The sequence below is a fragment of the Dromaius novaehollandiae genome, chromosome 3 (genome assembly GCF_036370855.1).
Source record: "Dromaius novaehollandiae isolate bDroNov1 chromosome 3, bDroNov1.hap1, whole genome shotgun sequence".
NCBI lineage: Eukaryota > Metazoa > Chordata > Aves > Casuariiformes > Dromaiidae > Dromaius > Dromaius novaehollandiae.
In genome coordinates, this window is record NC_088100.1 from 120417012 (window position 1) to 120433010 (window position 15999).

General features: G+C 39.7%; 1 protein-coding gene across 2 annotated transcripts in view; it reads right to left on the reverse strand.

The window, feature by feature from the left end:
• Positions 1–15999, reverse strand: part of SPTLC3 (serine palmitoyltransferase long chain base subunit 3) — an 85966-nt gene that overhangs the window by 32872 nt on the left and 37095 nt on the right. For both annotated transcript variants that reach the window (XM_064509983.1, XM_026094571.2), the window contains exons 5-6: positions 8936–9060; positions 7041–7134 (exon numbers count right to left, since the gene is read on the reverse strand). In XM_064509983.1, the coding sequence (XP_064366053.1) occupies positions 7041–7134; positions 8936–9060 (219 nt within the window). The remainder of the gene's footprint in view (positions 1–7040; positions 7135–8935; positions 9061–15999) is intronic.

The following is a 15999-nucleotide window of genomic DNA, read 5'->3' on the forward strand; positions in this document are numbered from 1 at the left end:
CTCGGGAGGTGGGGGGGAAGGAACAACCTTGTACTAAGTTACTGCAAAAGCTCATTTGCAACCAAAGAAAAGTTTGGCTAATTTTTACTTGTTCATTTACTCCTTTTGTTTTCCTCCATTTTATCTGTTTGCTTGCTTACAACCATGCACCTGTAGTTTTCCACTTCTTTTCTTTTCTTTCTTTCTTTTTTTCTTTAACTTAAATTCACATTTGTTGCCCATGCAGAAGGCTACATTTTGTTTGGAAACCCGAACAGCTCACACCTGCCTGACACAGATCTGCCACCAACCACCTGATTTGTGAGAACCCCCAGTTAGCTTCACAACACTGACAAGGTGCGTAAGGAGGAGTCAGGAATGTACTACTCTGATCCCCAATTTTTAGATGTGGATTCAAGCAGCGGATTAAAGACCAGATTTTCATTTAACTGAGGTGCTTGGTTGTGCTTTGTAATTGCCTGGCTTCTTCACACTATCACGTACCCTGATTGCATGTTGAAATGCCCTTGCAATGAAGAGAACTGGATTTTTTTTTTTTTTTAACCATACAGCCTGATTTTTGTGAATAGCTGCGACATTCTCACAGATTGCTTATGCAATTACAAACCTAAACCTGAAAATGTGACTGCAATTTACTTGTTTGATGTTATGTGGGAAAAATGCAGTAGAACTAGGATGAATAAACAAATCTCAAGCCTTGACAGCATCCTCTTATACAGGCTAATATGAACAGCATTCACCTGGATGTAGTTAGTCAGAAGTACATCCATCTGCCTACTGAACAAACAGATAGGCTCTCACCGAACACCAGTGCAAGACCCAGAACTGCTGTGACAGAAAACACTTGATAAAAATCACAGGCTGATTAATAGATAGCTATTTGGTTTTACTTTTCATGTTTTTTAGAAAGGTAGAAGGATTTTGGCTAATATTTAACCAAGAAGGTGGTCAGAGGTTCTGAAACAGTGATTTAAAATATGTGACATTAGTAAAAGATTGTCTTAAACATAAAACAGGATGGGTGATAAAGTCACTCTCTTCCTGGGCTATAGTATTCAGTGTTTAAATTCCTGCTGCTGCAGGAAATAAAGGCAGCGAAAAGTGTATCCCCGATATACCTGAAAGGGCCCGAGACCCCTTATGGGTCACTTGAGGAGGGTGAGAGATGCTCTCTGGAGCGCAGACCTGGTCAGGGTAACACCAGACACCTGGCACAACCTAGCAAGGGCCATGCCACTACTGCCACTGTGGTGGGGAGAAGTTTTAGCCTCCCTTCCTCTTGCTACCCCACACCAACTGTTGGGCCATGCTGCTAGCACCATCGCATTTCAAGCGCAGAAGTGCAGCTCCTTCCTCACTCCCTCAAAAATCACTGCACGGGAAATGGCAACTGGAATGGTGCCCGCACCATAGCAGGGGAGAAGACAGGCAGACACTTTATGGGCAAGCCCACTAAAAACAGTAACACATAAATTTAGGACTGATTCATATTTTCACCAAACAATTTTACTCAGGTCCACACTCACGTTTTGAAAACTGGTCTGGGTCAATTACTACTGCAGGAACCACAATCTATAATCCCTACTAATGAACCTGACAGATTCCACCTTAAATCTAGTCAGATTTAAAGCTCTTACCACTGATTAAGAAATCTTGCAGATTGTTCTAAAAGAGAGGATTATTTCAGCCCCTAAGTAGCAGGCAGAAGGGCTCAGCAGCAGAATGCTCAGTGTTGGTAAGAAATGAAAGGAAAAGAAACTGGATGCAAGAGTGCTTATTTTTAAGCCATGAGCTTCCTAGTCATGTGGCGGGTGACTGCAAGATCTCCTCTGCACCTCAGCTCATTTCGCTGGCAACAACCTAAATGACATTCAGTGAGACTGAAGAAGGCCAGGTGATGCACAAAAGAAAGATTTTAGAAGACCACGTTTCACTTCTTGCAGTGCAAATTTCAGGGAGATGGTACAGGGCAGATTTCAGTCATTACAACAAATATCTTCAGGAAACAAAAAAGCTGTGATTCACAAATGGGCCTCACTTGGCTACTTGGCTTTTCCTCAGTACTGTGCCATAAGCTGTTAGGTTAAACTAGGCTGGGTATGTCTACACGTGCTTCAGCTATAGACCAGGTATATTCTTGGAGAGGTACATTTCACTTCACCTACAATGAAAGACCATGGTGCAAATCAGGACTGACTCCACAAGCAAGCAACCTACAGATTTTAATTATGAACCTTTTCACAAAAGAAAAGATTGCCTTAATTGCATTAAGTGGGTGCACAGGACTACATCCACAAAGCAGAGCAGGGGTCACTGCAACAGAAAATGTCCCTTAGAGGTTGAACACCCTGTGGCCAACTGGGGCTACCCTGGCAGGGCGAAGACTAGCAGCACTATTAAGGAGAGCCCACAGGAAGGGAACGCTCCCTTCAGCAGTTTTTGGTTATAGGACTGAACGGGAGGATTTTCCTAAATTTCTCTCGCATCGGGGACCTGCGGGTGTGCCTGTGTGCTTCTCTCGACCCCAGCCTGTAAATTCCAGTCTCCTGTTTATGAGGAAAGGTTTGTTCACTGGCAGTCAGGTACATTTCTATGTCCAAGTAAAAATGGACTCAGAGGTCCACAGCTCATTTTTGCTCTATCATTCACCTTAAGGCTTGGAAACCTTCTCATGCAACTTAATTGTGTTTCTCAGAAAGGAGAAACATCCAAATTGCCTGTTATTTTACTTTGGAGAAGCACAGACATCTAACAATTTTGTCAATTTTAGGAAAACTATTCAGATTTTTCTATGAAAAGTGTAATAACTAGGACAGCCACCCATTTATTAAAAATAAATTCCATTAACTTTTGTAAGAATAAGAATATTATACATCACTAAGGTGATTCATAATAGGGATTATTTACTAATGAAATAAGTATAATTATTTATTATATAATTATGCCTTATTTTGCATAATGACAAATAGATCCAATATTACAGATTACATGCTTTGAAATAAAATAATTTTACATTCTTACAGAATTAGTTACAGAAAACACTTTGAAGGATGGCTATGCAGCAGTAATAGTTTTAAAATGGCAATTTTTCCTCTCTTGTTCTACGATAAAATTTTCACAGAAAAGTTTCCCTATAATTTTTTTCTGAAAATAATTTCTCAAACTGCATCCTGACAGCAAAAAAAGGTAACTCCAAAATCTGCTGCTGATTTGAATTTCTTTTTTGAGTACACTACACAGACAGCACGTCTGAGTCGCTAGCGGCAGTAATGCCAGACATCTCCTCTACCTTGTTTTGTATAGGGCAATACTGGGTCAAAGAGTATGTGTGCAACTCGGCACAGCTCCAAAGGAGATGAGCCAACCCATGCCAGCAGACAGCTTAACTCCATACTTCTATGCAAGAATGAAATGTATATTAAGTCCTAATCTGCCTGGCAACAGGACTTGGTTTTACTCTTTGTTTCCTTTCTTTGCACCTTTCTGGAGCATCGATCCAACCACTCACCAAAAGGTCGTAACCAAGCCTTTGACACAGTAACGCCCTCTGACTGGAGGTAGGGGCCAAGCTCTGTACAGGGTCATTGATTTCCTTTTATGAAATGACACACACTGATCCTCTTCTCTTGGAATTGAGTGGTATTGCTTTCTACCAGAACGCAGAAGAGGGTTTCAGAAAGTATGACAGAACACATTGCTACCTGATGCTGAAATTAGTGTTTATTAAAGATTTTGCAGTGGCAACTCCAGGTGCCAAGCTTTCTGTACTGCCACAGGGACAATACAACATAAGGAACCTTCCCTTTGCATCAAGCAGTATAACATGGATAATAGCTTACTTCTCCCATTTGTAAGCATAACTACAACAGCACTAACAGAGTCTGACATTTTGGGCATGTGTGTGTGCCTGTATATACGCTGTATCTCCACACATCAGCAAGGAGGATAATCTGGTAGCAACACAGCTCCAAACCAGCAGAGCAAACAAACACCTGCCTAACTGGAAAGAGAAGAATCCTCTTAACACAAGTTGGTAGTTTAGGCCACGTGTCCTTAATTTTTTGCTATACAGACTTATATTACACTACTCTCAGACAGATCCATAGAGAAGAATGCTGTCTACTTGGTTTTGGGTGAAACAATGTGCATCCTACAAAGGCAGTGATGCTGGATAACCATAACCACTGCTATCCTTTCCCAACACACAACCTATTTTCTCCAAAGCAAACAGCACATAAATGTATTTCCATACATGCGATTTTAAGAGCTTCAAAACAACAATTTTTCTGCTGGTAGCAGATGACAACTGTACCTGAAATAGATTGTATAACTTGGCTGTGTTTGCAGATTTGGACTAGGCCTATCTGAAGGACATTCTGGTTGTCTTCCACAAGTGCTACAGTGTGGCACTCTCTGAGGTCTGCTTCAAGTGAGCCAAGGCCATGCTCTGTAGTGCCAGCCGTGCTACACTGGAGGGGCTCATGAGCGGTGAAGTGCCTTGGATGAAAGATGGTCCATTCACTGTGAATGGTCAATGAAGAACATACGAGAAACCTTACTGGTCAGACCAAGGTCCATGAGGCCCAGTATTTGGTCTCTGATGGTAGCAATAGGAGATCTGTTTAGCATGCTATTTTGCCTAGCCACTTCCTATGGTCTGTTCCTCTCAAACTCCACAATTATCTTCAACTGTCATTCTAGAGATGTTAGAAGGCACATCCATGATCATTCCTTTCAATATCTATCTATGAACTTGTCTGCCCTTGAATTTATCTGATCTCTTTTGAACCTACTTGTCTAACTCCATAACCTCCTGTAGCAACAACTTTCAGAAGTTCACTACCTGCTGTGTGAAGAAATACATGTTTAAAATGACCTTCTACAGGCTTCACTAAGTGCTTCCTAGATCTACTGCTTGTCATTAGACAAGGAAATTGTGGTAACTCATGGGTATGATTAAAGAAATACTTATAAGAACTTCCTAGCCATGCAACTACCATACAGAGTGGCTCACGGTGGGCCGAGAGAAAGAGCATAAACATGTAAAGCTTCACTCTATGAAGTGCTCTGTAAGTGCAACTCATACATATATATGTGAAAATATATAAATATATACATATCTGAGTTTATATTATGTATATATTATGTGTATATGTGTATATATATTATATATATGTATTTATGTATATGATTGTGTGTGTGTATATATATACACATAATTCAAGGCTTACAAAATTGTGATGACAAAAGATAACACTCAAATTCCATACAATATTTCTGTAAGTTTCCACAGTTTCATTGTGAAAATTAGTTAAGGATGTCAGACAAGACTGACTTTGGCAAATCAGATCTCTAATCTAGAAACAGTGAGTTTTTCTAAAGCAACCTTAATGGGTTTCCACTAATGTTTGCTGAGGTACTTAAAGGGATTGCCTAGGTTTTCCAGTGCTAGATTTGTGCTTGCTGGACTAGGTCACTATTGTTTTTAGGTTCAGGCAATATTTACACAGACCATCAGTTTTTATTTATCATAAGCCCAAGCAGAGACTGATTAGGTATCTGCTTCTTGGGAGTGGAATGAAATGTTGGAAGATGGTTAGAGTTTGCATTCCTTAAAGTGAGGATCACAGCCCAAAGCAATGTCTTCACTGCTTCCCTAGGAGTTGAGAGCAATATATTCCTCAAACTGGAATGGTCTTTGAAACACTGCAGGAAACAGTGCAAGCCAGCTGGGCTGCACACAGGGCTAGATGGATGGAGAGGCTGAGAACATTTGGATTTGGGTAGTGAGAGGCCATCCTGCAAGGTGTAATGCAAATCTAAGTTTGAGTGGAATAAGGGACTGAACAATCTAAGGAACTGTTGAGAGAACACTGGTATAGGAGCCATGCCCAGCACATCTAGATTCTGAAAATGGACCAAGTTTGTGTAAGTTATGGGCCAATCTATGAATAATTACTTTTGTAAAGATGTTCTGGTTCACATGATCTTTAATTCTTGAGTGATCTTCAGAAATTGCTTCTTGTCCAAATTATGAATAGATATTAATTATAACAACATTTTCTATTACAATTATGGTATGCCTTTCTTTCCAAGTGATCCTCAGGCCTTTTATAACATACACGTAATTCATTTTTCCTCACCTCAGGGCTGAGCACAGCACTAATAGAGAGCAGAGGTTGTATTAGCTATTAGCAAAGTTGATCAGACCTCTTTTTTCTCATTCCTTACCACCTATTCAGCTTATTAACCTCTGCTGCATCACTGCCTACCTCTGCTGCAATCACTGCCTGGTGGCAGTAGTGAGGATGGAAAGGGCAAGTGCAATGCACAATAAGGGCAAGAATGAGGGTAAACAAGCTCTCATCATCAAAGCCAGTCATAATGTCTCTGACTGTGACCACAGTAGCATTAACTAAACAAAAGTTAAAAAGCATGAGCATTTAAGGGATAATTATGTGGTTATAAATGTGTGGTATTAACATGATTTCTACACTAGAATCGTACTTTGAAGATTACTTGAGATGATGCTGTTGTTATAACCACCTGCATATTTGGTACAACACCTAGAAATTCAGGGTAGCAATTTCAAAGGGATGCCACATGTGCGTAACTGTGGCAGCACTGAACCTGCTAGAAACAGAAGCAGGAAATGTGGAGTGTTTCTGATAAATCACACTTGGTGTATGTTATTGTAAGTATGTTTGTATGTATTTTAGTTAAAGTGACAAAAAAACCCAAACCTTTTTGGCAGCACACAGTCATTCAGCATGTCAAAAAGACAGCAACAAGGTGGAGACTCCAGATTTTGAAAATTAAGGTTCAACCTGATGACCCAGACCATGCACAAGAGTAATTATAATCTCACAAAGCTAATCTTTCCCCCTTAGGAATCACTCATAATATGAACAGTTAAATCCTTCTGCCTGAATAAAAGCATTATCTGGGAACTGACAGTAAAGAATGCATTGCAGAGAAGCACCCTTGCCTTGGAGGTACAAACATCTCTGTCACTAAACATTTCCAACTTCAATACTCACTATTATGCTTGAAGATTCTAATAGTAGCACCTGAAAGCCTTGCACCAAGAACGAGAGAAGTGTGGTTCAGCTCATCACTTAAAATGAGGCAGCCCTGTGGAGAAGGAGTACAGTAAGCATCTGCATGAATTGTGAAGCTGTCCACATGTCTGCATGTGCGTGTGCACAGACACTGGTGTCTGTGATACTGCATTGCACCAACTGAGCTGTAAGTTTTAAAGGTGAATTAGAATTTCTGCCACCTCTCTGGGGATGCCAAGACTCTACTGCGAGGGCAGACAAACTGTGGTATTGGATTCCCAGAAATTCCTGGGAGGTGTGAAGGGACCAAATATTTCCTATAACTAGGAAGTAATGGATTACCCTAGTGGAGACTGAGCACTTTTTAGTAAAATCAAGTGATATCAGTTCCTCTGTCACCTGTCTACAGTCTCTTTCATGTTGCAAGTGAAATGCAGCTTTATCAGCCACAGCCCTATGTATAAAGACTACATGACAATAACGTAGGTAGCACTTATACTTAGGCTGGGCTGACATCTGCACTTTGGGTTACAGAAATAAGAACAGGACAGATAGATGCCACTTCCATTAAGGTCCTAGTGCAGCCTAAGCACCAGGCAAAATCTTTCTCTTTTTCTAATACATGCGCACACAATTTCCTGGTAGTAACTTTTTCAATGATTAGCTCAGTTGAAAACTCATTTTCTTTCTAAAATCTAAAAAAAGGAGGAGAAATAACTTTGCATGTTATATTAACAGGAGTCAGGATTCATTGTCAAAATTCAAGCCGGAACCTTAATTTAGCTCTGCTTTCTATTGTAGACTTTATGCTGTAGTGTTTTGTTACCCAGCTAAAGAGTAATACAACAGAGGTGAATATTTATTCTGGAAATACAGATTACACGGAGGTTGCAAGATCCTTAACATAAATCTACCTAGAGACGAGTGTGCAGAACCCACAGTAAGAGTTATGTATGCATATCTGGACAACAAAACATAGTTACTTGGTTTAATTGTAGAGGTAAATCTAGAGATAAATCTCCCTAACATAGGGCAATTACATAATATCATACTAAAAGCCCTCATCCTTTATTTGTCCCACTTGTTAAACACTTACCTCTAACTATCCCAACAATAACAGAAGCATGCGTCTCCAGCTGAGGCTATGTGAGGGACTTTTTTTATGCTGTTATTCATGTCTGCAATTTCATAAATTTTCCTCTGTTGATTCTTTGTACCTGACCTGTTTCCTCTGAAATTATTATTATGAATATTCATGCCTTTGTGTCTGGTACCCCAAACTAGAGATGAGGTTCTTTCAGCACCAAATAAGAGCCCAGTTTCTGTCACATGGCCTCAACTTTGGTCTTGCATTTGTTGCCAAGCTTTCAAGGCTAGCCAGAGGTCCCTTCATCAGGAATGATACCACTGTGTTTCCTTTCCTCTTTTCTGAAAGTGTTATAAAAATATCCTAATCATCCTCTTTCATCACAAGCATCTGGACAGTTATTCCTGCTCAATATCTGTGCACATAGGGAAAGAATCAGCCCAAAATACTTCATCTCACAACACCTATGACATAGGAGGCAACATTTCTTCACTCTTTAGGGGGAACTGACTTGGTTAAGAGAAGCCATATAACCATTTCACTGATCCTTAAATAGATGCCAGATATGTGTCATAGCAATACCCACACAGAGAATGATAAAAGAGCATAGCCAGGGCCATGAGGTCATCAGCCTTATGACTCGGGGGTTCCTGAGTTTTATGCCTAGATCAAGCCTTTCCAAGTAATGTGTGGACAGACTACTGCAACAGTTGTTAGAACATTGTTTTACACGCTTTGTATAATGTTAATGTTAAATGTTTTGTATGTTCCTTAAGGAAGTACTCACCTTCCCAACGAGGGCTGGAATATTCATAGAGTTAGTTGCAAAGCCCATGCCAAACACCATGGCATCTTCCACACCAAGGAACGTGGCCACAAGTTTCTCCAGTTCTACATGCTTGTCCAGAGTGCCTGCAGAAAAAAGCAGGGGCAATCTTAAAACTCATTAGACTATGAAAGTTATTAATTCTAAGAACACAAAACATACAAAAGAACAAGCCAGAAGTGTGTCATTAAATTAGATGGAATTTTTAGATCTGATGAAGGTTTCAATCCTGTATATGTGGGATAAACTGGAAAATGGAAGTATGCAAACCAGCTACAATCAATGATAATAAATACTGCTGCTGTTGAAGTAGCAAAGCAGTTTCTGTGACAGTTTTCTTTTCACATTATAACAGTTTTTGATCTAGTTTATCCTGAAGATTCATTTTTCTTTGTTTTTCCTAACATGGAAGATATACCTCCTTTTTGTAGGAAATTTGGGACAAACACCTTAGACATTCTTGAGTTCTCTCTAGATGAGAGAGAACGCGAAAAACAACAAAAAATCTCCCATTTTCCCCTGGGTGTGTCTGTGTGTATGTGTACAAAATCCTTAATTATGTTTTTATGTCACAAGAAAATAGGCAATGTGAATTAGTGAAGGGCATTATAACTGATGCAAATGAGAAATCTGTTTGTTGTGGTGGACAAAGGGCAGAAGAATGGAGGGAAAGCAGAAGCTTGGCTACGGTGTCTTGGCAAGAACGATGAGTCAGAAAGGTGATCCTACCTTCCTTGCGGAGGGAGGCTCATTAAAAGCAAATCCAAATAAAGATGGCAGCAGTATGAGTTGAGCAACAACACTAACTCAGCTGGTTGCAGTGAGGTAGCATTTTCATTACTTTTTCCTCGTTAAATATACAAAGTGGTTTGTAAGAATAGCATTCACTTGGAAACAGAACATGAAGAATATCACCCAGGCAGGCAACTCTCCAATAGCCAGGGAGATAAGGAGCAAAGATTACCTGGCTACTGGAAAAAACAGCATTACATAGACATTGGAGAACTGTGATGTAGTGATTTTGCCCAGAGGCTCTGCTGGACCTGAGATGACTCCTGCAGAGTTTCATGAGTGTCTCTGCACTGCCTACATATATCCTGAATTCTGCAACTCTGCATATCCCATTAGATAAAACAAACACATTGAGCCCTGTCAGTCTCAAGCTATCCTTACGGTTAGCTCTATATTTTTGCATTTTTGGCCTGTTTAGTCTTCAACTTGGTTATGGCACTCGTGGGTAACTGAGGGTTCCAACATGGTCAGCTGCCCCAGTGTTCCTTACAGGTGTGTTTTGTCACTTTAGTGCTATGGACACACAAACAGAAGATGAAGTCTGAAATGGAAACTTGAAGCCAGACACACTATGGTCGAACATGAATTAGGAGTAGGCTGGGCATGGGAAAAAATGAGAAACAAGCAGGGTGTGCTTTGAAAGGCAGCCATTTTAAAGCATGAGAAAATTGTCCCTGACTCTTCCATTGTCCCTGACTCTTCCTCTGATGCTTACTGGGGTGGAGTTAAACTGCTTTTCGGGGTTGCATCATATATTTTCTGGTTTTAAAAATCAGGAGATCTTGACTTGCTACAGATTATTCTATTCAAGCATCTATTATCTTAGATGAAACAGAAAGGAACGGCACACTTTCAACCTGCTTTTATTGATTTTGTGATGGTGCAGGATTAAACTTTACGAAAGTGACTTATTTCTATTTATTATCTATTAATCCTAACAGTGAGTACAGATATTATTGTATATCACTATTGCCTACAAATCCTGGATTAAAGATCAGAATCAACAGGAGTTTGGGTTTGCAAAACCGAAACCCGAATGACAGGGATTTGCAAAATCAGTGTTAGCTTTGAATTACTCTAATTATAATGGTAGCATTGTAGGTGGTAGGTGACGTGTTGCAGGAGTAATATGACACACATCAGTTATTAGGCTAGTGATCAGTGGGAGGCTAGTGACAGTCATATTCACTGGGAAAAGTAGAGCTGATGAAGCCTACAAGCTTTCATTTCCCCAGGTTTAAAGTAAAAGGGGTATTTAGTTAATAAGTTATGCAATTATTTAACCATATTGGAAGATTTTTCCAGCCTGGGAGGCTCCTTATCCACCATACAAACTGTACCAATTATATCACTTTCCACTGGGGGAACCAAGAAGGATATAATCTGGGGGAATGAGGTTCATCCACTAGCATTTCCAGGCGGTTGCAGAGACCACCCCAACAAGCACAAAGAGCACTACCAGACTGATGTGAATCCACAGGCACAAGCTGCTACATCTCAAGCCACATAAGACAAACAGTAATTACACTGGTCTTCATTAAACGTACCCTCAGCAGGGTTAACTCATTTTATTCTGACCCTGAAAATGTTCTGTGTTTTGATCAGCATCATGATCTGGTAAATACAAAAGCAATACGCTAAGTATATTATTATTAATAAATAGATATACCATGTACACAGACATACTGTATGCATAGCTATAGACATTAGATTTTTTCCCCATAGGCTATCTGATTCTTATGTTTACTCCAGGTCGGTCTGACCTGAGATTCAGCTAAATAATGTATGCCACCTTACTGCGCAAGATTTGAGAGAATGCCACCTGCACCTGTAAGAGACCAAACAGAAACAGTTTCTTCAAAAGTCATTCCCTCCCCCTGGAACAGTTGCATGCAATAGAAGACGGCAGGTGTAGCAGCTGTTGTTATTCTGTTTCAAGATTATATAGCTGTCATGGAAAGTAAAATCAAAGATCTTCATCCAAAGTGGGGACTTTCACAATGTTAGCCTCCTCCACAGTTTCCCACCCTTTGGAAAGCAAATCCCCTCCTTTTCAGAGTCTGGTGACCCAGTTCCCTCTCTAAGCTCACCTCTGCGCTTTGGGGACAGGGAACATGAAGTACATTTTGCTATGGCAGGCATTTATAGACTTACTCCATGCTCTGGAGTTAGAAAGCACTGCCAGTCTACTAGACACAAAACATGGAAATTCACTTCCCATGAACCAAGCAGTTTATAATTTAGCTTTGACACTTCTTTCAGCTCAGACGAGATGGTTTATGCCACTGGTTAGTCTACCCAATACAGTTCCAGGACAGTCTTCCAGGTTTTTATGTGCCAATGATACGCAGTGGCTAAACAGCCAACATGGGATACAGTATCTTTTAATATCATTTTTATTTGTAATTTTAAAACCCAGGAAAGGTAGGAAAATACCTGTTTACTTCAAGCTAAACAAAAGCTGGATTAGTAAACTGATGCAAGCAACAAGCTTTTGAGTGAAAAAGGCATCACTTAAAGGGGTCCCATAAAACTCATTTCCACATATGAAGAACAGATGTGAATCTTATGGATTAGTGTGGAAAAGAACCATTACTCTGTGAAAACGATGACTTGTCAGAAGTATCTCTAGCTGAGTAGTGAATAAAACAAAACACTCCTAAGCTGCCCTGCCGCATTTGAAACAAGGTCATAAACTGAGGCCTCCATCTGATAAGATATTTGTCAGAGATGAAAAAAAACCATCACTGAAGCACATACACATTTCTACAAATGCAAGATTAAATGGGTTATTATTAGAAATGGAAAAAAACAGAACACGTAGAAAGTGTATTACTTATTTACACAAGAGGGGATGATCCAGACAGTATCACTGTCCCAGAGACCATCACAGCAGTGAGTCGTAAACTTGTAGAACGATACACGCTGATGAGAGAGTGGGAGAGAAGCACAAGGTAATACTACATAGTTGCCACATTTTACCCTGCATGTCTCAAAAGAAGTGGGTTCTGAAGAAGCATTTGAAAGAAGAGAAATGTTGACATTTTCTTAATATTGATGTCAGATGATAGGGTGCTCATACCACAGAGGTACTGCAGGAATCATAGATACAATAATGTACTTGTGTCATTAACTGAATCTCAGGAAAGAGTAGATTCATTTTAACAAAACTGAAGTTTTGAAGTTTCCTTGTTCCAGTTTTGTTTGCCTTTTTTCCTTTATAAAAATACGCAGCTAAAATTTACAGTTGAAGTCCAGCCTCTTCAGTGCCAGATGGCAGTGGCACTGGATGGCAGTGTCTTAAGTTTCCAAGGATCTGCAGGTACATACATAACTGTATATACTGTAGATATTCTAGGTTTTAAACAGATCACACAACCCTTAGTTACTCCTAATGCCTTCAGTTCCACCTGCCAGGAGCTGGACTGTCCAGAGCTTAACCATGCTTTGCAGAGCATATTTTTGCAATGCTGAAATACCAGAGACAAACCTGATCCTTTGATCATGAACTGGATCAATTATTCATGAAAGGGTAAGCAAAAAAGGAAAACGATGTTAGTGGGAGATGACAAAGAAGGAAAACTCCTCTAGTTAACTGTTTTCTAATTTACACTCTGCCCTATAAGAAACTAGCCAAGATTATGAAACATATAGGTACTAATTCTCACTTATGCAGCTGTATTGTTCTCTAAGCTCATACTTGGAAACCTTAAATTATGGGAACTTTAGTGCCTTGTCCCTGCCTGATAACTGAGGAATGAACCATTTATGTCTGTGTTTGTACAGTACTGTGTACAAATTTGGCTCTGGTCCTCATTAAAGCTTTCAAGCGGTATAAAACTAAAACCAGCCAAACAACTATTTCTACCTTCATGAATCTGTGATAGAAATTCATATTAGACTTTAAAAGTTAATGGAAGGAACTGCTTCTGTAATTTAAATGTTGGCACAGGTTTTCAGATTTGCTTTTTGGAAATCAGATAACCAAATATCAAAATCCCCAAACAAAAAAGCCATACAACTGAGGGCAAGGTAGGCATTAAAATGTGAACATAAACTCCTAATCATGCCCTCCAAGATGAGTCACCTTGCAAGTGTTCTGTGCGGGTTCCATCTTGTCTTTTGGTCCAAGGCATAATCAGAGGAGAAGGATTTCAAAAAGGCAGGAATCCTGCTTGGCTACTTAAATAGCACTAATGATATGTTTGCTCCTGCTAGTCATGTATAACATCTCCATAAGGAATAGTGGTGAGTTAGATAAATAAACCATTGGAACTACCAGCTGCTTATGTGACACCCCCATCCCTGCTCTGTCACTAAGCCTAGGAGTGTGTAGGGCATGATAATCTGCTTTATTTCAAAAAGTTTAAAATTACTGATTTTATTATGATCTGCAGTCAGCAAACAAGAAACAGCTTTAAATAATCATTCTGCACAATTCTCCATTAATATTCTCAAGTCACTTTCCTTAGAAAAGCTTTGGTATTTTTAGTGTCTATCAGTGATCTCTCCTCTGTATGTGGCCAGGGTTTCCTCTCATTCAAGGGGACAAAGTCTTAGCATCTGCAATATTCTTTGCAATGAGTTCCTCAGGTCTGCAAGCCTTCTGTATGAAGAGCTACCTCCTGCTGTTTATATGGAAACCTCCTACCAACTTCCTGCCATGCCCAGTAGATCTTGTATTGCAAGAGACAACAAACAGCTAACCCCTGGCCACTCTTCCATGCCACAGAGCATTTTGAAGATGACTATACTTTTCCTTTGAGGCTGTCTTCCAGCCTGAAGACAGGCATTTTGAACAGCTGAAGTTCAGCTGAAGAACTACAGCTATCTCAGTGGTTCTTCACACAGAAGCTGTTCCAGATCATTGATGATCCTTGTTGCCCTTCTCTGAGGTTTTTCAGTTCTGCTAAGTGTTTTTGACCAGAACTGCACAGAGAACTCAAGATGAGAGCAAACCATAGCTTTATATAGTAGCATACTGATTTTCTACGGTTGGCATTCTGTGCACTTCCGAAAAATTTCCAATATTTGGTTTGCTTTCTCCCACTGAGCAATGAGCTAATGCTTTCATGGAACTACTGCTTACAGTCCTCATGAGGGGTAATGGTTTGCTTGGCCTTAAAAAAGGAAAATATGGGACTTTTTGTTGTGAATGCAGTTAAGTACAAACATAAATCTTTGCACAATCTGTCCTAAACTATCAGTCAAGATAACTCCAGGAGTACTGCACAGGAGCTCAAAGAGAAAGTCCTAGAAATCTCTACAATGTGGCTCATGTAACAGACTACGTGGAGGTAACTAATTAGATTTTCTAATACTTGAAGAACATAATCAATCTTTTCATAGGGTTTTCTTGATAATAGCCCAGTCATATAAGTCTTCAAAGCAAAAATTTCACATGCAAAAGATAAAGAATGAGGAACATGGCAAATTTTCTGAAGTACTGGAAACAGCCCAAAACATTCTCAGACAAAGTAGAATTTAAGAGAAAAAGACCCAGAGAAGAGAAATACTCCTTGAATACCTTAGATCACTAGTAATGTTGACCAATTTCAAGCATGCAATTCAGGTGAAACAACATAGTGCAATCATCAGATGGGTCACCTACAAAAGGAAAGTAGGATCAATCTACAAACCCTCTCTGAGGGGTTTGCATTACTTTTTGTGTCTGGACATGACACTTAAAATAAGTATCCCCAATAAAATACAGTATTTTTTCCATAAGATCCCTAGAGGAAAAAGTTTGGTTTGAGAGAAACAAAATGTAAGTTTTCATCTTGCTGGATAAAAGGCTTCCAGTTTTTCCTAATCAGAGAGGAAGCAAAATTATCCAGAGCCAGGCTATAGAGCATTCTTTCAATTGTTCTGAATGGAAAATAAGCAAAGAAAGCACATTTTTCTTTACTTTTTGTTTTTAAGAACTGATACTTTTCTACAGACAACACAAATTTTGTGAAAGAGAATTTCTATCAGATGGATAATTTTTAATAGGCTCTCAAGGAAGCCATGTAGATCGATCAGCCAGAAGCCATTTAATTTTTGCTCTAACACATCCTGCTGGTCAGATTTCATGAAGGAGCCATCAGATTTTCAGAAAGATGTGGCCAATCACAGTAACTCACAGGAGACAACAGACAGCAGATACCCAAGAACAATTCTGGAGCCTCACAAGTTGTGGTACTCAAAGCTGAACAGTAACATTGAGTCAAAACGAGTGCTTGAAAGTCCCC